Raw genomic sequence first — 26,696 nt, 5'->3', positions numbered from 1 at the left:
TCCCAATACCAAATCAAGTACAGCTTCTCCTCTTGTAGGCTTAGCTACATATTATGTCAAGAAACCTTCTTGAACACACCTAACTATCAGTAGACGCCAACTTTTTTTGCACCTCGGGATTTATTACTCAATTAATATCACTGTGTACACAGTACGTGGTCTGTGATTGGATCACTGCCCCAGTACCCTGACAGTACAACCCGGCCAGAATGGATCCAGCAGACCCCAGTCATCTGAGAGCTGCTCTGGAACAACAGGGAGTGATGCTGGGGAGACACCAGAATCAGCTGGACTCCGTGTTCAGGGCAGTGGAGTCACCTTCTGCCGGTGTAGCTGATCTTGTGGCCCAGACTCAGCCACTCCAGCTGTCCCAGAGCACCCATCAACATTCTGTGACTGCATCTTCTACCCCACCCTCCACGTTCTCACTTACTCCTCCTGTCCAACAGCCCCGTCTGCCTCCTCCAGGAAAGTACTCAGGGAGACTGGTACCTGACACTCTTTCCTTTCCCAGTGCACCCTCATTTTTGTAAATCAAAAACTGTAAACCTACAAAAAGCAACTAAAAGAATCATTAAAAGGGAAAAGATGAAATATGATAGCAACCTAGTAAATAATATCAAAGTGGATAGTAAAAGCTTTTTCAAATATGTAAAAAATAAAAGAGATGTGAGTGGATATAGGACCACTAGAAAATGAGGCAGAAGAAATAATAACAGGGGACAAGGAGGTGGATGATGAACTAAATGAGTATTTTGCATTAGTCTTCACTGTGGAAGACACTAGCAGTATGCCTGATGTAGTGTGTGAAGGAAGAGAAGTGGGTGCAGTTACTGTTACAACCTACTCAAGAAGCTGAAAGACCTAAAGGTACATAAGTTACCTGGTACAGATGACCAGATGAACTGCACCCTAGGGTTCTGAAAGGGGTAGTGTTAGAGACTGTGGTGGCATCAGAAATGATCTTTCAAAAATCATTGGACTCTGGCATGATGCCAGAGGACTGGAAAATTACAAATGTCACTCCACTCTTAAAGAAAGGAGAAAGGCAGCAGAAAGGAAATTACAGACCAGTTAGCCTGACCTCAGTGATTGAGAAGATGTTACAGTCAATTGTTAAGGATGAGGTGATGGAGTACTTGGTGACACAGGATAAGATAGGACAAAGTCAGCATGGTTTCCTTCACGGAAAATCCTGCCTGACAAACCTGTCGGAATTCTTTGAGGAATATTACAAGTAGGATAGATAAAGGGAATACAGTGGATGTTGCATATTTAGACTTCCAGAAGGCCTTTGACAAGGTGCCACACATGAGGCTGCTTACCAAGTTAAGAACCCATGGTAATACAGGAAAGTTACTAACATGGTTAGAGCATTGGCTGATTGGTAGGAGGCAGTGAGTGGGAATAAATAGATCCTTTTCTGGTTGGCTGCCAGTGACTAGTGGTATTCCACAGGGGTTGGTGTTGGGACCACTTCTTTTTATGCTGTATGTAAGTGATTTAGATGATGGAATAGATGGCTTTGTTGCCAAGTTTGCAGATGATACGAAGATTGGTGGAGGGGCAGATAGTGTTGAGGAAATAGGTAGGATGCAGAAGGACTTAGACAGATTAGGAGAATGGGCAAGAAAGTGACAAATGAAAAATAATGTTGGAAAATGCATGGTCATGCACTTTGGTCGTAGAAATAAATGTGGGACTTATTTCTAAAAGGGGTGAAAATCCAAAAATCTGAGATGCAAAGGGACTTGGGAGTCCCTGGGTAGAATACCCTAAAAGTTAACATGCAAGTTGAGTCGGTGGTGAGGAAGGCAAATGCCATGTTAGCATTCATTTCAACAGGTCTAGAATACAAGAGCAGGAATGTGATGCTGAGGCTTTATAAGGCACTGGGGAGGCCTCAACTTGAGTATTATGAACAGTTTTGAGCTCCTCATCTTAGAAAAAATGTGCTGGCATTGGAGAGGGTCCAGAGGAGTTTTACAAGGATGATCCAAAGAATGAAAGGGTTATCATATGAGGAACATTTGATGGCTCTGGGTCTGTACTCACTAGAGCTTAGAAGGGTGAGGGGGAATCTCATTGAAACTTTTTGAATGTTGAAAGGCCTAGGCAGAATAGATGTGGAAAGGATATTTCCCATGGTGGGAGAGTCCAGGACAAGATGACACAGACTAAGGATAGACAGGTATCCATTCAAAACAGAGGTGCAGAGAAATTTCTTTAGCTAGAGGGTGGTAAATTTGTGGAAATTGTTGCCACATGCAGGTGTGGAGGCCAGTCATTGGGTGTATTTAAGGCAGAGATTGTTAGGTTCTTGATTGGACATGGCATCAAAGGTTACGAGGAGAAGGCCAGAAAATGGGGTTGAGGAGGAGAAAATAAAATATCAGCCATGATTGAATGGTGGAGCAGACTCGATGGGCCAAATGGACTAATTTTTGCTCCTATGTCTTACGGTCTTAATGTCCAAGGATACATGTTGTATCGAAAAGACAGGCAGGAAGGCAGAGGGAGTGGTTAAAAAAATGAAATAAAATCTTTAGAAAGAGGAAAAATAGGCTCAGAAGGTGCGGAATCATTGTGGATAGTCCTAAGAAACCTTAAGTGTAAAAAGACCCTGATGGGAGTTCTATACAGACTCTCAAACAGAAGGAAGGATGTGGCCTACAAATTGCAATGGGAAATAGAAAATACGTACCAAAAGGGCAAAGTTACAATAGCACTAGAGGACTTCAATATACAGGTAGATTGGGAAAGTCAGGTTGGTGTTGTATTCCAAGAGAGGGAATTTCTAGAATGCCTATGAGATGGCTGTTTAGAGCAGCTTGAGCCTGAGCCCACACGGCGATCAAATATTCTGAATTGGGTGTTGTGCAATGAACCAGAATTGATTAGAGACCCTTAGAATAAAAGAACCGTGAGGGACAAGTGATCATAAGATGATCAAATTTACAGTGAAATTTCAGAAGGAGAAGCTATAGTCAGATGTATCAAGATTACAATGGAGTAATGGGAATTACAGAGGCATGAGAGAGGTGTTGGCCATAATTGAGTAGAAGAGAACACTGGCAGGATGATGGCAGAGCAGCAGTGGCTGGAATTTCCAGAATCAATTTGGAAGGCACAGGAAAACCAAAGAGAGCGCGTATAATAAGGGCAGATAAGTGTGAGGTGGTTCATTTTGGAAGGTCAAATATGATGACAGAATATAGTATTAATGGTAAGACTCTTGGCGGTGTGACCCAACTGGTGGCGTAGTGGCATCAGCGTCAGACTTTGGGACGAAAGGTCCCGGATTCGAATCCAGCCAGCCAGCTCCCCTGCGTGCTTTCCATCCGTGCTGGGAAACTCACCCGGCAGAAGGCAATGGCAAACCACTGCTGTAACTTGACTCGTACACGGTTCTCCACTACGTCAAAGAGGTGTGGAGGGAAATCGTCCGCTAACCGGAGAAACTCCGGATGCAACGTACCTTTCCTTTCCTTGGCAGTGTGGAGGATCAGAGGGATCTTGGGGTCCAAGTCCATAGGACACTCAAAGCAGCTACGCAAGTTGACTCTGTGGTTAAGAAGGCATACGGTGCATTGGCCTTCATCAATCGTGGGATTGAGTTTAAGAGCCGAGAGGTAATGTTGCAGCTACATAGGACCCTGGTCAGACCCCACTTGGAGTACTGTGCTCAGTTCTGGTTGCCTCACTACAGGAAGGATGTGGAAACCATAGAAACGGTGCAGAGGAGATTTACAAGGATGTTGCCTGGATTGGGGAGCATGTCTTATGAGAATAGGATGAGTGAACTTGGCCTTTTCTCCTTGGAGCAATGGAGGATGACAGGTGATCGGATAGAGGTGTATAAGATGATGAGAGGCATTGATCGTGTGGATCGTCAGAGGCTTTTTCCCAGGGCTGAAATGGCTAGCACGATAGGGCACAGTTTTAAGGTGCTTGGAAACAGGTACAGAGGAGATGTCAGGGGTAAGTTTTTTATGCAGAGAGTGGTGAGTGTGTGGAATGGGCCGCCGGCAATGGTGGTGGAGGTGGAAACGATAGGGTCTTTTCAGAGACTCTTGGACAGGTATATGGAGCTCAGGAAAATAGAGGGCTATGGATAACCCTAGGTAATTTCTAAGGTAAGTACATGTTCAGCACAGCTTTTTCTACAGCAAAAACTGGTGGGAAGTTAGAGCTTTGGGGTGCTTTTAAAAATGAACAACTAAAAAAGTCATTAAGAAGGTAAAGATGGAATACATAAGTAAGCTAGCCAATAACATTAAAGAGGATACCAAAAGTTTCTTCAGATACATAAAGTGTAAAACAGAGGCAAGAGAGGATATTGAACTGCTGGAAAATGATGGAGAGGTAGTAATGGGGGACGAGGAAATGAATAAGTATTTTGCATCAGTCTTCACTGTGGAACACACAAGCAGTGTGGTGGAAGTTCCAGGTCTTGAGGTCATGAAGTGTGTGAAGTTACCATTATTAGAAGAAGGTTCTTGGGAAACTGAAAGGTCTGAAGGTAGATAAGTCACCTTGACCAGATGGTGTATACCTCAGGATTCTGAAAGAGGTCGCTGGAGAGATTGTGGAGGTATTCGTAATGATCTTTCAAGAAACACTGGAAAATTGCAAATTTTACTCCACTATTCAAGAAGGATAGTTGGTGAGGTAGTTATGGGGGACAAAGAAATGGCAGATGAACTTAATGGGTACTTTGCATCAGTCTTCACTGTTGAAGACACTGGCAGTGTGCCAGAGGTCTGTGGGTGTCAGGGCCTTTGTTATTACAAAGGAAAAAGTGCAAGCTCAAAGGTCTTGAGGTGGCTAAGTCACCTGGACCAGATGGACTACATCCCAGAGTCCTGAGAGAGGTTGCTGAAGAGATAACGGATGCATTGGTCATGATCTTTCAAGAATCACTTGAATCTGGCATGGTCCCGGAAGACTGGAAGATTGCAAATGTCACTCCACTCTTTAAGAAGGGAGGAAGGCAAAATAAATTTTAGGCCAGTTAGCTCAACCTCAATGGTTGGGAAAGTGTTGGAGTCGATTATTAAGGGTGAGGTTTCAGGGAATTTGGAGACTAATGATAAAATAAGTCAAAGTCAGCATGGTTTCTGCCAAGGGAAATCTTGCCTGACAAATCTGTTAAGAGTCCTTCGAGGAAGTAACAAGCAGGGTGGACAAGGGAGATGCAGTGGATATCAGTAACTTGGATTTTTAGAAGGTATTTAATAAGGTGCCACACCTGATGCTGCTTAACAAGTAGAGTAAACACCGAAAGGCTTTTATTAGCAGTAAAATGTGACCTCCACCATGCTGAGTATCTGTCCTGGACTGAGAGGAGAAGCAATGGCCCAATCGCCTTTATTCAGGGGTCTGTGGGAGAAGTCACAGGAGCAGTGAGCAGAGGGGCATGTCCAGACAGGTAACCCAGTTACAACATATATATATATGGTTTACCACAAGATAAATTCCTATGGCATTACAGGAAAGGTACTGGCATGAACAGCAGATTGGCAGGAGGCAGTGAGTGGGAATAAAGGGGGCCTCTTCTGGTTGGCTGCCAGTGACTAGTGGCATTCCTCTGGGGTCAGTATCAACACCACTGATTTAGATAATGGAATTGATGGCTTTGTGGCAAAGTTTGTGGATGATACGAAGATAGGTGGAGGGGTAGGTAGTGCTGAGAAAGCAATGCGATTGCAGCAGGACTTAGACAAATTGGAAGAATGGGCGAAAAAGTGGCAGATGGAATATAGCGTTGGGAAATGTATGATAAATGTACGACGCGTTTCGGTAAAAGGAAAAATAGTACGGACTATTATCTAAATTGGGAAAAGACTCAAACATCAGAGGTTCAGATGGACTTGGGAGTCCTTGTGCAAGGCTCCCTGAAGTTTAATTTACAGATTGAGCCTGTGGTAAAGAAGTCAAATGCAATGTGTGGCTAGGCATAGCTCAAATACTATCTATAACTTTGCTGACAATACAATCATTGTTGGTAGAATCTCAGATGGTGACGAGAGGGTGTACAGGAGTGAGATATGCCAACTAGTGGAGTGGTGCCACAGCAACAACCTGGCACTCAACATCAGTAAGATGAAAAACCTGACTGTGGATTTCAGGAAGGGTAAGATGAAGGAACATGTACCAATCCTCATAGTGAGATCAGAAGTGGAGAGAGTGAGCAGTTTTAAGTTCTTGGGTGTCAGGATCTCTGAGGATCTAACCTGGTCCCAACATATTGATGTAGTTATAAAGAAGGTAATACAGCGGCTATATTTCATTAGGAGTTTGAAGAGATTTGGAATGTCAACAATACACTCAAAAACTTCTATAGTTGTACCGTGGAGAGCATTCTGACAGGCTGCATCACTGTCTGGTTTGGAGGGGCTACTGCACAGGACCGAAAGAAGCTGCAGAAGGTTGTAAATCTAGTCAGCTCCATCTTGGGTACTAGCCTACAAAGTACCCAGGACATCTTCAGGGAGCGGTGTCTCAGAAAGGCAGTGTCCATTATTAAGGACGGCCAGCACCCAGGGCATGCCCTTTTCTCACTGTTACCATCAGGCAGGAGGTACAGAAGCCTGAAGGCACACACTCAGTGATTCAGGAACAGCATCTTCCCCTCTGCCATCCGATTCCTAAATGGACATTGAACCCTTGGACACTACCTCATTTTTTTAATATGCAGTATTTCTGTTTTTGCACATTTTTAATCTATTCAATATACATATACTGTAATTTATTTATTTATTTATTTTTTCTCTGCTAGATTACGTATTGCATTGAACTGCTGCTGCTAAGTTAACAAATTTCACATCGCATGCCGATGATAATAAACCTGATTCTGATTCTGAAAGTACAGAGGAGGTTCACGAGGGTGATTTTGTGAATGAAGGGATTAACATATGAGGAGTGTTCGGCAGCTTTGGGCCTGTATTCACTGGAATTTGGGAGAATGCGTGGGATCTCATTGAAACCTACCGAATGTTGAAAGGATTAGATAGGGTGGATGTGGAGAGGATGTTTCCTATGATGGTGGTATCCGGATCTAGAGGGCACAGCCTCAGAATTGAGAGCGACCTTTTAGAATTTTTTTTAGCCAGAGAGTAGTGAATCTCTGGAATGCTCTGCCACAGCCTGTGGTGGAGGCCAAGTCTGTGGGTATATTCAAAGCAGAAGTTGACTGTTTCGTCATCAGTCAGGGCATCAAAAGATATAGCGAGAAGGCAGGTGTGTGGGGTTGAGTGGAATCCAGGATCAGCCCTGCTTGAATGGCGGAGCAGACTCAATGGGTTAAATGCTTTTCCCTCAGCTCATTACTCCTCTCTACCTTTCAGTCCAGATGAAAAGACCTTAAGTGCCAACTCTCCATTTTCCTCTACAGACGCTGCCTGACTGCTGAGTTATTCCAGTATCCGTTGTCCCCTCATATCCACATTGCTTTCAGCCCCTTTCGGATACAGATAACTGAAAATGGCAGAGGTACGATCTCTGCCAGCCCAACCCAGGTTAACAGCCACTGTGTGGAGGAACCTTTGTGACCACTTGACGTCAGGCAGCAGGTACAACCGCATAAGAATCAGAACTGTCAGGCTGGGTAATGGTTCTTCTCCAGGCTGCTGGACTTGTTAACACCCTGCTGCCACCCAGCACACATGTAAACATGTCTGAATGCCCCGTCTCTCCCTCCCACCAACTCAAAGACGCACTCTCATATTGGTAATTTTTCATCTGTTATTGCTGCTGTTTCACGTATTTGTGTTTATTTTATTATAATCGTATCAGTAACGTTATACTGTCTTATGAGGATATTTCCATATGAGGAGAGTTTGGCAGCTTTGGGCCTGTACTCACTGGAATTTAGAAGAACATAGGAGGATCTCACTGAAACCTGCTGAATGTTGAAAGGACTAGATAGGGTGGATGTGGAGAGGATGTCTCCTATGGTGGGGGTATCCAGAACTGGAGGGCACAGCCTCATAACTGAGGGGCAACCTTTTAGAACAGAGGTAAGGAGGAATTTTTTAGCCAGAGAGTTGTGAATCTGTGGAATGCTCTGTCACAGTATGCGGTGAAGTCCAAGTCCATGAGTATATTTAAGGTAGAAGTTGATTGTTTCCTGATCGGTCAGGGCATCAAAGGATGTGGCAAGAAGGCAGGTGTGTGGAGTTGTGTGGGATCCAGGATCAGCTGTGATGGAATGGCAGAGCAGACTCGATGGGCTGAATGGCCTAATTCTGTTCCTATGTCTTATGGTCTCCCATAAACATGCACCTCATGCTAAATGCCAGCCTATCAATCTCCAGAGACTTGTGCAAATATTAATTTGTGGCTGTATGTGCTGGATCATAACTATATATGCTGTGTGATTTTAGTGTACCTTCTGTGCTTTGCACCTTCGTTCTGGTGGAATGCAACTGTATGCATGTAATGGTTGAATGACAACAGACTTGAACTTAAATGTTAAAATCTCTGTTCAAATCCAGAAATACAGCACAGAAACTCCCACTCATCCTTGTGAACTCACTGTCGGTGTGACAACGAGTACAGCCTCAGGTTCAGGCCAGGCACCACAGATGTGATGTGGAGAGCATTCTGACTGTTGCATCACCACCTGGTGTGGGGTGGGGGTGGGTCCACTGCACAGGATCGGAATAAGCCGCAGAGGGTTGTAAATTCATCCAGCAGCATCACAGACACTAGCCTCCGCGGCACAGACACCTGCAACAGGCGATGGCTGAAAGACAGCATCCATCATTAATGACCCCCGCCTCCCCCCATTATTCAGGACGTGCCCTCCTCTCACTGCTACCATCAAGGAGAAGGTATAGGAGCCTGACAACACACTCACAATGTTTCAGGAGCAGCTTTTCCCCTCCAGCATCAGATTTTCAAAAGGGCACTGAATCCATGAACACTACCTCAGTAATTATTTTCCCCTCTTTGCACTGCTTATTTAAATTTAACTTTTATATATACAGTATTGTGCAAAAGTCTTAGGCACATACATATAACTAGGACTAAGACTTTTGCACAGTACCGTATTTGTCAATGTGGAGCAGAGAGTGAGTTTGATCGTTAAGGGCACCAAATTTCTTGGTGTTTTCCTGGCGGAGAATCTCACCTGGTCCCTCAACACCAGCTCCATAGCAAAGAAAGCCCAGCAGCGTTTCCACTTTCTGCGAAGGCTGAGAAAACTCCATCTCCCACCCCCATCCTCACCACATTCTACAGAGGTTGTGTTGAGAGCATCCTGAGCAGCTGCATCACGGCCTGGCTCGGAAATTGCACCATCTCGGATCGCAAGACCCTGCAGCAGATAGTGAGGTCAGCTGAGAAGATCATCAGGGTCTCTCTTCCCACCATTACAGACATTTACATCACACGCTGTATCCGCAAAGCAAACAACATTATGAAGGACCCTACGCACCCCTCATACAAACTCTTCTCCCTCCTGCCATCTGGAAAAAGGCACCGAAGTATTCTGGCTCTCACGACCAGGCTGTGCAACAGTTTCTTCCCCCAAGTCATCAGACTCCTCAATACCCAGAGCCTGGACTGACACCAACCTACTGCCCTCTACTGTGCCTATTGTCTTGTTTATTATTTATTGTAATGCCTGCACTGTTTTGTGCACTTTATGCAGTGCTGGATAGGTCTGTAGTCTAGTGTAGCTTTTGTGTTTTTTCTTACATAGTTCAGTGTAGTTCTTGTATTGTTCATGTAGCACCATGGTCCTGGAAAACATTGTCTCATTTTTACTGTGTACTGTACCAGCAGTTATGGTCGAAATGACAATAAAACATGACTTGACTTGAAATCTGGCAGGAGAAAAGGATATTGGAAATGGTGAGAGTGAAGTGCCATGGGAGGGGTGTGGAGCAGGTGGCAGAGGAGTGCCAGGGGTGGGGGGTGCTGGTGTGAGTGCAGACACGGGCAAGGTCATTTGATTCCAAACAGTTGGTTTACTGATCGTCTCTCTGATACTTCCTGCTCCCTCCCCTCTCCCTGCCCCTTTCCCACTCTCAGTCCACAACAGAGACCCAGGTTTATCATCACTCACATATGCCATGAGATGGGTTTTTGTTGTGGCAGCAGGACTACTGTACAACAGATTTCACGGCATTTGCAGCAAGGCTATACTACCTTCTTTTCAATGTTGTGGTCCTTGAAGGTCAGAGTGATCTCACTGATGTAGGCTGCCCGCAGTTTGTCACTGCTACGCAGCTGGATGGCTTTCTCGACTCTGAAGTTCACCTCAGTAAATCTGGCCAAGCTGTGACACTGCACCTTCGATCTGTCTACCTTTTTCTTACATTTCTTCATCAGGGCCGCCATAACCTGCAGGAATAATGCAAGAGGCAAAAGCACCCGTAAACTCTCAGCTTAATACTCCTCTCTATTTTATTCTCTGGAACGTAGGCAAAATAAGGGGAGATTTGATAGAGGTATACAACATTATGAGGGTATAGATAGGACAAACACAAGCAGGCTTTTTAAGAACATAACGAATAGGAGCAGGAGTCAGCCATCTGGCCCGTTGAGCCTGCCCCACCATTAAATAAAATCCCAGCTGATCTGGCCATGGACTCATCTCCAACTACCCGCCTTTTCCCCATAACCCTTAATTCCCCTACTACGCAAAAATCTATCCAAACATCTTAAATACAGGATAGCCTCCACTGCTTCATTGGGCAGAATTCCACAGATTCACCACTTTCTGGGAAAAGCAGTTCCTCCTCATCTCTGTCCTAAATATACTCCCCCAGATCTTGAGGCTATCTCCCCTAGTTCTAGTCTCACCTACCAGTGGAAACAACTTTTCTGCTTCTATTTTATCTATCCCTTTCATAATTTTATATGTTTCTATAAGATCTCTTCTCATTCTTCTGAATTCCAGTGAGTACAGTCCCAGGCAAGTCAACCTCTCCTCATAGTCCAATCGCCTCATCTCTTGAATCAACCTGGTGAATCTCCTCCACACTGCCTCCAAAGCCAGTATATCCTTCCTCAAGTAAGGAGACCAGAACTGCACACAGTACTCCAGGTGCGGCCTCACCAGTACGCTGTATAACCTCCCTGCTCTTAAATTCAATCCCTCTAGCAATGATGGCCAACATTCCATTTGCCTTCTTGATAGCCTGCTGCACCTGCAAACCAACCTTTTGTGATTCATACACAAGCACTGCCAAGTCCCTCTGCACAGCAGCTTGCTGCAATTTATCACCATTTAAATAATAATCTGCTCTTTCATTTTCCCTTCCAAAGTGGATGACCTCGCATTTACCAACACTACTCTATCTGCCAGACTCGTGCCCATTCACTTATGCTAGCTATATCTCTCTGCAGATGCTCTGTATCTTCTTCCCGATTTGATTTTCCACCAATTTAGTATCATCAGCAAACTTTGATACACTACCCTCGATCCCCTCTTCCAGATTGTTAATGTAGATTGTGGACAGAGGCAGGCCCAGCTCTGACCCCTACGGCACACCACTCACTACTGATTGCCAGCCAGAGTAACACACATGTATCCCAACTCTCTGCTTTCTATTGGTTAACCAATCCTCTATCCATGCTAATACATCACTCCCAACTCCATACATCCTTATATTATGGGGAAGTATTTTATTGAGCTGCTCGTCGAATACCTGGTGGAAATCCATGTAAATAACACCCATCTGTTCCCCTCCATCAACTGCGCTTGTTGTATCCTCAAAGAATTCCACTGAGGTGGACTGAGACTAGAATTGGAGGTCATGGGTTAACGATGAAAGGTGGAATGTTTAAGGGGAACATGAAGTGGATCTTCTTCACTCAGAGGGTGGTGAGAATGTGGAATGAGCTGTCAGCAAAAGTGTTGGATGTTGGTTCAATTTCAACATCTAAGAGAGGCTTGGATAGGTACACAGATGGGAGGAATACATAGGGCTATGATCTGGGTGTGGATTGATGAGACTAGACAGAATTACAGTTCAGCACAGACTAGATAGGCTGAATGGCCTGTTCTGTCCTGTAGTACTCCATGACTATGACTCTAGGCTGAGGGGTCCTCTGTCATAGACACAGTGGTGGAGCAGGTTCCAAAGGAGCACAGAAGCAGCAAGGAGAAGTACTGAGGGATAACAGAATGGTTACAACAGCAGTTCTTAGACATGTTGGTCAATGGCCCCTCTCAGAGTGGAGGAGCAACACCTCATGTTCCATCTAGGTAGCCTCCAACCTGATGAGATGAACATTGATTTTTATCAACTTCTATTCAGTTTTTCTTCACCCCCTTCTCTCTTCTACTCCCCACTCTGACCTCTCACCTTCTCTTCTCACCTGCTTATCACCTCCCACTGGTACCCCTCCTCCTTCCCTATATCCCATGGACCACCCTCCTCTCCTATCATTTCAGCCCAGCTTCTTACATCACTCCACCCTCCCCCACCCACCTGGCTTCACCTATCACCTCCAAGTGTGTCCTCCTCCTCCTCCTCCCTCCACCTGTTTATTCTGGCATCTTCCCCCTTCCTGTCCAGTCTTGGTTAAAATGTGAGCAAGACCAAGGAGCTGACCATTGAGTTCAGGAGGAGGCCCGTCTTCATCGGGAGTTCGAAGGTGGAGAGGGTCAGCAACTTTAACTTGTTCAGGGTTATCGTTTCCGAGGACCCGTCCTGGGCCCAGCATTCAACTGCAATTATGAAGAAAGCAGGGCAGAGCCTCTACCCGCTTCCTTGGCAAGGCATCTAATACTTCGACAAACTTCTATAACGTGTGGTGGAGAGTATATTGACTGGTGCGTTACAGCCTGGTATGGAAACACCAATGCCCTTGAGCAAAAGGTAACACACACAAAATGCTGGAGGAACTCAGCAGGATAGGCAGCACCTATGGAAAAGAGTAAACAGTTCACATTTCAGGTCCAGACCCTTCTCGCATTCTTGAAGTGGGGTCTCAGCTGAAATGTCAACTGTTTACTCTTTTCCATAGAGATGCTGCCTGGCCTGTTGAGATCGTTCAGCATTTTGTGCATGTTGCTTTGGACTTCCAGCATCTGCGGATTTTCTCCTGTTGGTGATCCCACAAAAAGTATTGGATATGGCCCAGTCTGTCACAGGAAATGCCCTCCCCACCATTGAGCACATCTACACAATACTGTCACAGGAAAGTAGTGGATACGGCCCAGTCCGTCGCAAGTAAAGCCCTCCCCACCATTGAACACATCCACAGAATGCTGTTGCATGCATTGTTAGGAACCCCTGCCATCCAGACTTGGTTGTCTTCCGGCTGCTATGATCAGGAAGGTGGTATGGGAGCCAAAGGACTCACACAACTGGGTTCGGCAACAGATTTTACCCCTCAGCCATCAAGCTCTTCAACTAGTGAGGATAACTTCACTTGCCCCATCAGTGAACTGTTCCCACAACCAATAGATTGACTTTCAAGGACTCTTGCTCTCATGTTCTCGAAATTTAGTTTGTTCATGTATTTTTTTTTCTGTTTTATATTTGCACAGTTTGTCATCTTGTGCACATTGAGAGTTTGCCCATCCTGTTGGGTGCAGTTTCATTAATTCTATATGGTTCTTGGATTCACTGAGTATGCCCGCAAGAAACAGACCTTGGTGTTTCATATGGTAACATATACTTTGATAATAAATTTACTTTGAGCTTTAATGAAGGGTATCATTTGAAATGGTGAATGCTTATTCACTTCCATTGATGCCGCTGAATTTCCGCAGCATTTTGTGTGTGTTTTACCAAGACAGTGCAGGAACATGGGAGGGACACACCGCAGGGGGTGGGGGGGGGTGTCATTTCTCACCTCACCATGGTGGGTGCAGGGATGGCTCAGGAGTGTGCTGTGCCTCTGGCCATTCCAACCCCTGCTGTGCGGGAGGTGCTTGCTGAACCCCAAACCTGAATTCTCCTTCAGAAGCCAGTCCCATGCAGCACGAGCGGCCTCACCGAGATACTCATCACACCGTTCCGTGAGGTACTCAGACGGTTCCCGTATGGGCTGCTCTTGCACACTGTTCACTTCATTGTTCTTGCCCACCATCTGAACATCCCTTGGTAGTCGCCCTTGCCAGTGAGGGGGGCCCCAGTGGAAGTCTCTCTATGTAGGGGTCTTTCCCATGTACGGTGGGGACCTGGGGTGGAGGGTGTTGTACAGGGCAGTACCATGTAATAGATTCCTGAGCAGGTTCACTGATACCCCGTCCACCTGTCTTTTCTGTGGACGGGAGTAATCCATGTATAATGCCTACACGGAGTGTGGGAGGCTGCAGCCCCTGTTTGAACATCTGAGGGGGCTGCTTTTTATCCCCTAGCTCCTGGTTTATGGGCACTCAGAAAGGAAGGGGAGGGTTGTTCGGACGATATCGTGGTTGGCTTGCTCTTGGGCCTGGACAAACATTTAAATTTAGTCACTGTATTGTAACCCCTATCCTTTGTATGCTCTCTGGATTGTCAGTGGAGCCGAACTGGGTTTGAAAGAGCTGCCTGCAACTTGAAGGCATCGGACTTGGTGCGCAAAGGTGGCATGTAGTCATCAGTGATTGTCTTGGACATCTCTCTTGCGATTGCGAGACCTTGTTAGATATCGAAAATGTAACTTGCCGCAGGCCTGTTTTCTTGGGTTTGCGGCTGGCACAGGCAGTGGGGAAGCTGCGTAGCCTTGGTTGTAGTAAGGACTGAGCCTCAGGCCATGGGCTGGCCTGCTGTAGCAGTCCAGGAGAGGAGACGCCGGAGGTGGTGCAATGTGGCATCCATGCTCAGTTGGGGCTGGCCTCTCCTGGTGCTGCCCTCCAGTGGTCAATCAGTGGGATGACAGGCTGGATTGTGTGCGTCTGCACTGCCAGTAACTGTATCATCAATTTGTAGGACATGGTGCTCAAGGTCTTGGGCTCTATATGTGTTTATTTTTTGCATAACTATGTTTTTTGGCTCACTATTTTTGAATGTGCTGTGTATGTTTTGCATCTTGGTCCTGGAGTGCTGTTTCATTCAGCTGAATGTATGTATGGTTAAATGATAATTAAACTTGATTTGATTTGATTGATTTATATTTAAATAAAAGTTTGTATATTTTGTGAAAAAAGGATGCCACTGCTCAGGATGGGTGGGCGGTGGTCACTTGTGGCTGCCTCCAGTACATCCTTGGGTGTGTTGTTTGTGAACATAACTGATACATTTCACTATATTTATGTACATGTGACAAAAAACTAATCTCTTAACATCAGTACTGAGGAAGGATGTACTGTAGGAAGGGTCAGTGGAGAGGGTCCAGATGAGGCACATAAGAATTATTCCAGAAATGAAAGGGTTAACATATGAGGAGCGTTTGGCAGCTTTGGGCCTGTACTCACTGGAACTCAGAAGAATGAGGGGGTTCTCATTGAAACCTATTGTGTGTGAAAGGCTTAGATAGAGTGGACATGGAGAAAATGTTTCCTATAGTGGGAGTCTAGGACCAGAAGTCAGTGTCAGAATAGAGGGACACCCATTTAGAACAGAGATGAGGAGGAATTTCTTAAGCCAGAGGATTTAAAGCAGAGGTTGATAGTTTCTTGATTAGTCGGACTTTCAGCAGGGGCACAATTGAGGGCATCCTGACTGGCTGCATCACTGCCTGATATGGGGACTGTACTTCTCTCCATAGCAGTGCTCTGCAGGGGGTGGTGTGGACAGCCCAGCGCATCTGTAGATGTGAACTTCCCACTATTCTGGTCATTTACAAAGACAGGTGTGTAAAAAGGGCCTGAAGGATCATTGGGGCCCTGAGTCATCCCAATCACAAACTGTTCCAGCTGCTACCATCCAAGAAATGGTACTGCAGCATAACAGCCAAGACCGACAGGCTCCAGGACAGCTTCTTCCACCTGGCCACCAGACTGATTAATTCACGCTGACACCATTGTACTTAGAAACATAGAAAACCTACAGCATAATACAGGCCTTTTGGCCCATAATGCTGTACTGAACATGCACTCACATTAGAAATTACCAAGGGTTACCCATAGCCCTTTATTTTTCTAAGCTCCATGTACCTATCCAGGAGTTGCTTAAAAGACCCTATCGTATCGCCTCCACCACCATTGCCGGCCGCCCATTCCACACACTCACCACTCTCTGAGTGAAAAACTTACCCCTGACATCTCCTCTGTACCTACTCCCCAGCACCTTAAAATTGTGACCTCTCGTGTTAGCCATTTCAGCCCTGGGAAAAAGCCTCTGACTATCCACACGATCAATGCCTCTCATCATCTTATACACCTCTATCCGATCACCTCTCATCCTCCATCGCTCCAAGGAGAAAAGGCCGATTACTGACTTTATTCAAGCTGATGATCCTGTTAAAGGGATGGTCAAGCCTCCAGGGGGTCTCGGACTCCAACAAGTGCAGCAGATTGTCGTCTATCTGCAGCACACTGCTGTGCACGTTCTCCCTCCTCCGCTCCTGCATCACGATCGGACGACCGATGCTGGACTGTCTTTGTTTCGAGATAGGTAAATCTGATGGCTGCTTGATAAAGAAAGTCCGGATATTATACTGCGCCAGAAGACTGCTCCTTTGATGGCCATATCCCTCTTCCGTTTGGTAATCTCCTTCTAAGCACTGTAACGTAGCTTCAGATATGTGGACTCGCCTGAGACACAACAGATGACAATCGTTAGAATTGGGTTTATTATCACTGACATAAGGCATGAAAATTGTGGTTTTGCGGCAGCGGTACCGTACAAGACATAAAATAGGTGATAAATTACAAAAATAAATACCATTTCTTTTGGTACCTCCTGCAGCTCATAAAGAGGGTTGTTTTGTTCGTGGTCTCTGCTTTAACCTTTCTGTCTCTCCAGACTGAGTCAGTACTTACCCAGGCTGACCAGAGCTCTCCATCTCACCAGCAATGTGTACATCTAGTGACCAGACATCAAACTGCCACTTGCGCAGACCCAGCACCCCACACAGGACAAATCCCGAGTGGATTCCGATCCGCATGTCGATGTCTGAGTGAAAACTCAAGCGGATCTTCCTAGACAACAGAGAAACACAAAGTAGCACACAGAAAATGCTGGAAGAACTCAGCAGTTCAGACAACAACTACGAATGGAATTAACAGCTACATTTTGGGCCGAGACCCTTCACTGGAGTTCATCAGAAGAGAGAAACACAGGTGTCAGATTCATTTCCGGTATGATCCTCTTTGGAGGATTAAACGTTCACTCTTGAATTAGTGAGGATAACTTCACTCACTTCAACTCTGAACTGATCCCACAACCTACTGACTCACTTTCAAAGGGCTCTATACCTAAGGACAGCATGATAACGTAGCGGTTACTGCGACACCGTTCCGGTTCAGTGTTCGACCACAGCATCCTCGGTAAGGAGTCTGTACATCCTCCTTGTGGAATGTCTCTGTTTCTATGGGTGCTCCATCTTTTAAAAGTGAGATACAGCACAGGATAGGCCCTTCCAGCTCTTCGAGCCAAGCCGTCCAGTAATCCCCCGATTTAATCGTAGAAACACAGAAAACCTACAGCACAATACAGGCCCTTCAGCCCACAAAGCAGTGCCGAACATGTCCTTACCTGAGAAATTACCTAGGGTTACCCATAGAACCTCTATTTTTCTGAGCTCACCACTCTCTGAGTAAAAAACTTACCCCTGACATCTCCTCTGTACGTCCTTCCAAGCACCTTAAAATTGTGCCCTCTCATGTTAACCATTTCAGTCCTGGGAAAAAGCCTCTGACTATCCACATGATCAATGCCTCTCATCATCTTATACACCTCTATCAGGTCACCTCTCACCCTCCGTCACTCCAAGGAGAAAAGGCTGAGTTCACTCAACCTATTCTCATAAGGCATGCTCCCCAATCCAGGAAACATCCTTGTAAATCTCCTCTGCACCATTTCTATGGTTTCCACATCCTTCCTGTAGTGAGGTGACCAGAACTGAGCACAGTACTCCAAGTGGGGTCTGACCAGGGTCCTATATAGCTACAACATTACCTCTCAGATCCTAAACTCAATCCCCTGACTGATGAAGGCCAATGCACCATTTGATTTCTTAAGCACAGAGTCAACCTGCACAGCAGCTTCGAGTGTCCTATGGACTCAGACCCCAAGATCCCTCTGATCCTCCACACTGCCAAGAGTCTTTCCATTAATACTATATTCTGCCATCATATTTGACCTACCAAAATGAACCACCTCACACTTATCTGGATTGAGCGCCATCAGCCACTTTTCAGCCCAGTTTTGCATCCTATCAATGTCCCGCTGTAACTTCTGACAGCCCTCCACACTAACCACAACACCTCCAACCTTTGTGTCATCAGCAAACTTACTAACCCATCCCTCCACTTCCTCATCCTGGTCATTTATAAAAATTACGAAGAGTAAGGGTCCCAAAACAGATCCCTGAGGCACACCACTGGTCACCGACCTCCATGCAGAATATGACCCGTCTACAACCACCCTTTGCCTTCTGTGGGCAAGCCATTTCTGGATCCACAAAGCAATGTCCCCTTGGATCCCATGCCTCCTTACTTTCTCAATAAGTCTTGCATGGGGTACCTTGTCAATCCTAGCCTAATCACAGGACAATTTACAATGACCAACTAACCTACCAAGAAGTTGTGTCTTTGGATTGTGTGCATTTCTTCTGTTCAGTTTTATATGTTCTGTGTATCTGCCTGTACCACCACCTCTGGGAGAGAACTCCACCCACCAAACACTCTGTGTAAAAACCTTATCCCTGACTTCCCCCTCTATACTTTCCTCCAATCCTCTTAAAATTATGATCCCTCACATTAGCCAATTCCAATCTGGAAAGAAGTCTCTGGCTGTCCGCTTGATCCCTGTCTCTTATCATCTTGTACACCTCTATCAAGTTTCCTCTCATCGTCCTTCACTCCAAAGAGAAAAGCACTAGCTCGCTCAACCCATCCTCATTAGACATGCTGTCCCCTGCATCCTCTCCAAAGCTTCCTCATGCTTCCTACAATGTCAACCAGAATGTTGGAAATGTAATGTCTGATTGAGAGAGAAGAACATAGAACATAGGAGTGGAATTAGGCCATTTAGCCCATCGAGTCCACACCATCATTCCATCATGGCTGATTTATTATCCCCCTCAACCCCATTCTTCTACCTTCTCTCCATAACCATTGACAAGCTAACTAATTCAGAACTTATCAATCTCCGTTTTAAATATATTCAATGACTTGGCCTCCACAGCCGTCAGTGGCAATAAATTCCACAGATTCACTCCCTCTAGCTAAACAAATTCCTCCTCCACTCTGTTCTAAATGGATATCCCTCTATTCTGAGGCTGTACTCTCTGGTCTTAGACTCCCCTGCTATAGGGAACATCCACTTTACACCCATGTCCACTCTATCGAGGCCTTTCAACATTTGACAGGTTTCGATGAGATCATAAGACATAGGATCAGAATTAGGCCATTCTGCCCATTGAGTCTGCTCCACCATTCCATCATGGCTGATTTACTATCCCTCTCAATCCCATTCTCCTGCCTTCTCCCTGTAATGTTTGATGCCCTGGCTAATCAAGAACTCATCAACCTCCACTTTAAATATACCCAATGACTTGGCCTCCACAGGCATCTGTGGCAACGACTAGCACAGAGAAGGCCCTGAATGCATTACCTTACCGAATTGCTCGGATCATCCCCAGACCCAGTTCCACACAGCAGTGAGCGTGGTCAGTGCGTGGTTCAGGCAATCCAGCCACCGCATAGTAGCAGTCCCCAAGGATCTTAATTCGCATACAGCCATGCTTCTGTAAAACATAAGATTATGATAAAACATTATAAAGTGCATCATCTCACCCTGCTGTACTGGTTAACATCACAACACCACAGAAACTAGAACATTACACCACTGTACAGGATCTTCAAACTCAGGCATGGACAGTCCCAGGACTAGCTGCAAAAGGATGAGAATTGGCCGTGGGTCTAGCTACGCTAACCAGTGAAAAACCCAGTGTTACGAAAGTACCAACAGAAACTCCAAAGACCTTATCCCCGGGAGAGGAAGGATTGTTGAAAATGGCCTACATCTGGGGGCAACCTGAAAGGCACCCGTAACAGAGGACTCTGATGAGCTGCTCTCTGGTAAGGGTGATGAGCTTCAGTTAGTAATTACATACAGGCACTTTAGCCATGAAGTTATGACAACCTTTTGACCTACTGCAAGATCAACCTAACCCTTGCATATTTAACTGGTGTGTCTTTTTGTCCTAGATAGCGTGCATGTGGAGAGGATGTTTCCTATAGTGGGTGAGTCTAGGACCAGAGGGCACAGCATCAGAATAGAGGGACATCCATTTAGCACAGAGATGAGGATGGATTTCTTTAGCCAGGGGTGGTGCATCTATTGAATTGTTTGCCAGAGACAGCTGAGAGAAAGACATTAAGTATATTTAAAACGGGGGAAATATTGGTTTTTGATTAGTAAGGTTGTCAAAGGTTACGGAGCAAAGCCATGAGAATGGGATTGAGAGAGATAATAAATCGGCTATGATGGAATGGTGGAGCAGACTTGATGGGCTGAATGGCCTAATTCTGCTCCTATGTCTTATGGCCTTAAAAGTCTTGCGTGACATCTCCAAACTTTGTACGTTGATGGTTATACCATAGAACATTAGTCCTTGTTCTTGTTCATGTCACAGTATACTCTCTTCCTCTTCTTCTCGGAAGACAGCTGGAATCTTTAATATCAGTTCTGATGAAAATTCACTGACCCAAATGCTAATTGCTATGGAGATTTTATAAGCATAAGAGATACTGCAAATGCAGAAAATCCAGAGCAACACACAAAAACTGACCTGCTGGGTTTCTCCATCATTTGGTGTGTGTTGACTCAAATTTAGTTCAGCTTCTCTCTCCATAGGACTTCACTGGAGCCCTCAGTATTCCCAGCAGGTTTCAGTTCCTGTTGTCAGTCCTGTTCCTAGTGCTGAGAAAGGAACAATTCTGCTCTTTCCCCTTTCAGTTTGTGAGAGCACACCGAGAAGTGGAAAGCAAGAGGACAATATCCCAATACGTAAGCCCCAGGCCCCAACCTGGTCAACCCATTCAACCACACCAAACATGGGTGCCACGGTAACTTAGCAGTTACTGCAATATGGTTACAGCGCACGACCTTCTGCAGTTCGGAGTTCATCTCCAGCGCCAGCTGTAAGGAGTTTGTATGTTCTTCCCATGAACCACTTAGGTTTCCTCAGGTGCTCCAATTTTTCACCACAGTACAAAGACATAGAAACATAGAAAACCTACAGCACAATACAGGCCCTTCGGCCCACAAGGTTGTGCCTAACATGTCCTACCTTAGAAATTACTAGGCTTATCTACAGCCCTCTATTTTTCTAAGCTCCATGTACCTATCCAAAATTCTCTTAGAAGACCCTATTGTATCCGTCTCCACCACTGTTGTCAGCAGCCCATTCCACGCACTCACCACTCTCTGAGTAAAAAATTTACCCCTGATATCTCCCCTGTACCTACTCCCCAGCACCTTAAACCTGTGTCCTCTTATGGCAACCATTTCAGCCCTGGGAAAAAGCCTCTGACGATCCACACGATCAATGCCTCTCATCATCTTATACACCTCTATCAGGTCACCTCTCATCTTCCGTTGCTCCAAGGAGAAAAGGCTGAGTTCACTCAACCTATTCTCATAAGGCATGCTCCCCAATCCAGACAACATCCTTGTAAATCTCCTCTGCACCCTTTCTATGGTTTCCACATCCTTCCTGTAGTGAGGCGACCAGAACTGAGCACAGTACTCCAAGTGAGGTCTGACCAGGGTCCTATATAGCTGCAACATTACCTCTCGGCTCCTAAACTCAATTCCACGATTGATGAAGGCCAATACACTGTATGCCTTCTTAACCACAGAGTCAACCTGCGCAGCAGCTTTGAGCGTTTGATGGACTCGGACCCCAAGATCCCTCTGATCCTCCACAATGCCAAGAGTCTTACCATTAATACTATATTCTGCCTTCATATTTGACCTACCAAAATGAGAAACTTCACACTTATCTGGGTTGAACTCCATCTGCTACTTCTCAGCCCTGCTTTGCATCTTATTAATGTCCGGCTGTAACTTCTGACAGCCCTCCACACTATCCACAACACCTCCAACCTTTGTGTCATCAGCAAACTTACTAACACATCCCTCCACTTCCTCATCCTGGTCATTTATAAAAATTACGAAGAGTAAGGGTCCCAAAACAGATCCCTGAGGCACGCCACTGGTCACCAACCTCCATGCAGAATATGACCCGTCTACAACCACCCTTTGCCTTCTGTGGGCAAGCCATTTCTGGATCCACAAAGCAATGTCCCCTTGGATCCCATGCCTCCTTACTTTCTCAATAGGCCTTGCATGGGGTACCTTATCAAATGCCTTGCTGAAATCCATATACACTACATCTACTGCTCTTCCTTCATCGATGCCTTTAGTCACATCCTCAAAAAATTCAGTCAGGCTTGTAAGGCAAGACCTGCCCTTGACAAAGCCATGCTGACATAGTCATAGTCATAGTCATACTTTACTGATCCTGAGGGAAATTGATTTTCGTTACAGTTGCCTCAACCAAGAATAGAGTATAAATATAGCAATATAAAACCATAAATAATGAAATAGTAATAAGTAAATTATGCCAGGAAATAAGTCCAGAACCAGCCTACAGGCTCAGGGTGTCTGACCCTCCAAGGGAGGAGTTGTAAAGTTTGATGGCCACAGGCAGGAATGACTTCCTTTGACACTCAGAGTTGCATTCCTAATCCTAAGCATATTATACCACTCCAAATATTCATAAATACTGCCTCTCAGGATCTTCTCCATCAACTTACCAACCACTGAGGTAAGACTCCCTGGTCTATAATTTCCTGGGCTATCTCTACTCCCTTTCTTGAATAAAGGAACAACATCCGCAACCCTCCAATCCTCCGGAACCTCTCCCGTCCCCGTTGATGATGCAAAGATCATCGCCAGAAGCTCAGCGATCTCCTCCCTCACCTCCCACAGTAGTCTGGGGTACATCTCATCCGGTCTTTGTACACCATGTTTCCCGTACCCTACCATAACTTCCCTGTCTCATTGGAACGTACCTATGCAGAACTCCACACCAATATCCCCGAACATTTGCCACATTTCTTCCGTACTTTTCCCTGAGAACATCTGTTTCCAATTTAAGCTTCCAATTTCCTGCCTGATAGCCTCATAATTTCCCTTACCCCAATTAATCGCTTTTCAAACTTGTCTGTTCTTATCTCTCTCCAATGCTATTGTAAAGGAGATAGAATTGTGATCACTATCTCCAAAATGCTCTCCCACTGACAGATCTGACCAGGTTCATTTTCCAATACCAAATCAAGTACAGCCTCTCCTTTTGCAGGCTTATCTAAATATTGTGTCAAGAAACCTTCCTGAACACACCTAACAATCTCCATCCCATCTAAACCCCTTGATTTGGGAGATGCCAATCGATATTTGGGAAATTAAAATCTCCTATCACGACAACTCTGTTATTATTACACCTGTCCAGGATCTGTTTCCCTATCTGCTCCTTGATATCCCTGTTACTATTGGGCGGCCTATAAAAAACTCCCAGTAAAGTTACCTCTTCCTGTTCCTAACCTCCACCCACAGAGACTCAGTAGACAAACCCTCCATGACTTCCACCTTTTCTGCAGCCGTGACACTATCTCTGATCAACAGTGCCATGCCCCCACCTCTTTTGCCTCCCTCCCTGTCCTTTCTGAAACATCTAAAACCTGGCACTTTAAGTAACCATTCCTGTCCCTGAACCATCCAATTCTCTGTAATGGCCACAACATCATAGCTCCAAGTACTGATCCACGCTCTAAGCTCATCCACTTTGTTCACAACACTCCTTGCATTAAAATAGACACATTTCAAACCGTCAGTCTGAGCACGTCCCTTCTCTATCACCTACCTATCCTCCCTCACACACTGTCTCCAAGCTTTCTCTATTTGTGAGCCAACCGCCTCTTCCCCAGTCTCTTCAGTTCGGTTCCCACCCCCCAACCCCAACAATTCTAGTTTAAACTCTCTCAAATAGCTTTAGCAAACCTTCCCACCAGGATATTGGTCCCCCTCAGATTCAAGTGCAACCCATCCTTTTTGTACAGGTCATACCTGCCCCAAAAGAGTCCCAGTGATCCAGAAATCTGAATCCCTGCCCCCTGCACCAATCCCTCAGCCACGCATTTATCCTCCACCTCATTCCATTCCTATTCTCACTGTCGCGTGGCACAGGCAGTAATCCCGAGATTACTACCTTTGCAGTCCTGCTTCTCAACTTCCTTCCTAACTCCCTGTAGTTTTTTTTCAGGACCTCTTCCCTTTTCCTACCCATGTCATTGGTACCAATGTGTACCACGGCCTCCGGCTGTTCTCCCTCCCACTGCAGGATATCTTGGACGCGATCTGAAACATCCCAGACCCTGGTACCTGGGAGGCAAACTACCATCTGAGTGCCAGTTAGCACGTTAATTGGTCATTGTAAATTATCCTATGATTAGGCCAGGGTTAGATAGGTGGTTTGCTGGGTGGTGTGGTTTGTTCCGTCAGAAGGGCTTGTTTCACTCTGTATCTCTAACTAAATGAACTCACCTCAGCAAGGTCATCAAACTGCCCAAAGAGTTCATCCAACAGGTGGACCAGTTCATGTGGTGGAAGAACAATCGATAAGTTGGTGAAACCCTTGATATCTGCAAATATTATACTGGAGAGAAACAGGTTGCTGGTTACAAAGAGGATTTTGCTATTCTGCACTACCAGTTAGACACAGCCCGGAATATTGGATTGAAAAGATTCTCATGCAAATTCCATGAACCCAGACCCAAGTTAGCAGCGTGTCCTCAGCACAAATACACAAGTTAGCAGATTCCATAAGACTATAAGATATAGGAGCAGAAGTAGGCCATTCGGCCCATTAAGTCTGCTCCGTCATTCAATCGTGGGCTGATCCAATTCTCCCAGTCATCCCCACACCCCTGCCTTCTCCCCATACCCTATGATGCCCTGGCTAATCAAGAACCTATCTATTTCTGCCTTAAATGCACCCAATGACTTGGCCTCCACAGCCACTCATGGCAACAAATTCCACAGATTTACCACCCTCTAGCTAAAGTAATTTCTCCGAATCTCTGTTCTAAACGGACGTCCTTCAATCCTGAAGTCGTGCCCTCTTGTCTTAGACTCCCCTACCATGGGAAATAACTTTGCCATATCTAATCTGTTCAGGCCTTTTAACATTTGGAATGTTTCCATCAGATTCCTTTCTCCTCCCCTCATTGTCCTGAACTCCAGGGAATACAGCCCAAGAGCTGCCAGATGTTTCTCATATGGTAACCCTCTCATTTCTGGAATCATTTTCGTGAATCTTCTCTGAACCCTCTCCAATGTCAGTATATCCTTTCTAAAATAAGGAGCCCAAAATCGCACACAATACTCAGTGTGGTCTCATGAGTGCCTTATAGAGCATCAATATCACATCCCTGCTCTTATATTCTATACCTCTAGAAATGAATGCCAACATTGCATTTGCCTTCTTCACAACCAACTCAGTCTAGAGGTTAACCTTTAGGTGGAGCATTGCTTGTCAAGAGAAAATATTACAGCGGTGCTCTGGCAGGATAGATTAAAGGGCTCGTCTAGGGAGGCTATTTGGGTGGAATTGAGGAATGGGAAAGGTGTAGTAACACTTATAGGGGTGTATTATAGACCACCGAATGGGGAGCGAGAATTGGAGGAGCAAATTTGTAAGGAGATAGCAGATATTTGTAGTAAGGACAAGGTTGTGATTGTGGGATATTTTAATTTTCCACACATAGACTGGGAAGCCCATACTGTAAAAGGGATGGATGGATTGGAGTTTGTAAAATATGTGCAGGATAGTTTTTTGCAGCAATACATAGAGGTACCAACTAGAGAAGGGGCAGTGTTGGATCTCCTGTTAGGGAATGAGATAGGTCAGGTGATGGAGGTATGCGTTGAGGAGCACTTCGGGTCCAGTGATCACAATGCCATTAGTTTCAATATAATTATGGAGACAGCTAGGTCTGGACCAAAGGTTGAGATTTTTGATTGGAGAAAGGCTAATTTTAAGGAGATGCGAAAGGATTTAGAAGGAGTGGATTGGGACAATTTGTTTTATGGGAAGGATGTAATAGAGAAATGGAGGTCATTTAAAGGTGAAATTTTGAGGGTACAGAATCTTTATGTTCCTGTTAGGTTGAAAGGAAAGGTTAAAAGTTTGAGAGAGCCATGGTTTTCAAGGGATATTGGAAACTTGGTTCAGAAAAAGAGAGATACCTATAAATATAGGCAGCATGGAGTAAATGAGGTGCTCGAGGAATATAAAGAATGTAAAAAGAATCTTAAGAAAGAAATTAGAAAAGCTAAAAGAAGATACGAGGTTGCTTTGGCCAGTAAGGTGAAAATAAATCCAAAGGGTTTCTATCATTATATCAATAGCAAAAGGATAGTGAGGGATAAAATTGGTCCCTTAGAGAATCAGAGTGAACAGCTATGTGTGGAGCCAAAAGAGTTGGGGGAGATTTTGAACAATTTCTTTTCTTCGGTATTCACTAAGGAGAAGGATATTGAACTGTGTAAGGCAAGGGAAACAGGTAG

General features: G+C 45.3%; 1 protein-coding gene across 1 annotated transcript in view; it reads right to left on the bottom strand.

The window, feature by feature from the left end:
• The window catches only part of LOC134350614 (adenylate cyclase type 8-like), a 140,079-nt gene that overhangs the window by 88,885 nt on the left and 24,498 nt on the right, over positions 1 to 26,696 (bottom strand). The window contains exons 4-8 of the mRNA XM_063056082.1: positions 24,672 to 24,783; positions 19,679 to 19,806; positions 16,877 to 17,035; positions 16,333 to 16,648; positions 10,159 to 10,353 (exon numbers count right to left, since the gene is read on the bottom strand). Coding sequence (XP_062912152.1) covers positions 10,159 to 10,353; positions 16,333 to 16,648; positions 16,877 to 17,035; positions 19,679 to 19,806; positions 24,672 to 24,783 — 910 coding nt within the window. The remainder of the gene's footprint in view (positions 1 to 10,158; positions 10,354 to 16,332; positions 16,649 to 16,876; positions 17,036 to 19,678; positions 19,807 to 24,671; positions 24,784 to 26,696) is intronic.

The sequence above is a fragment of the Mobula hypostoma genome, chromosome 8, assembly GCF_963921235.1.
Source record: "Mobula hypostoma chromosome 8, sMobHyp1.1, whole genome shotgun sequence".
NCBI lineage: Eukaryota > Metazoa > Chordata > Chondrichthyes > Myliobatiformes > Myliobatidae > Mobula > Mobula hypostoma.
This window is presented reverse-complemented; position numbering and strand designations above follow the sequence as displayed.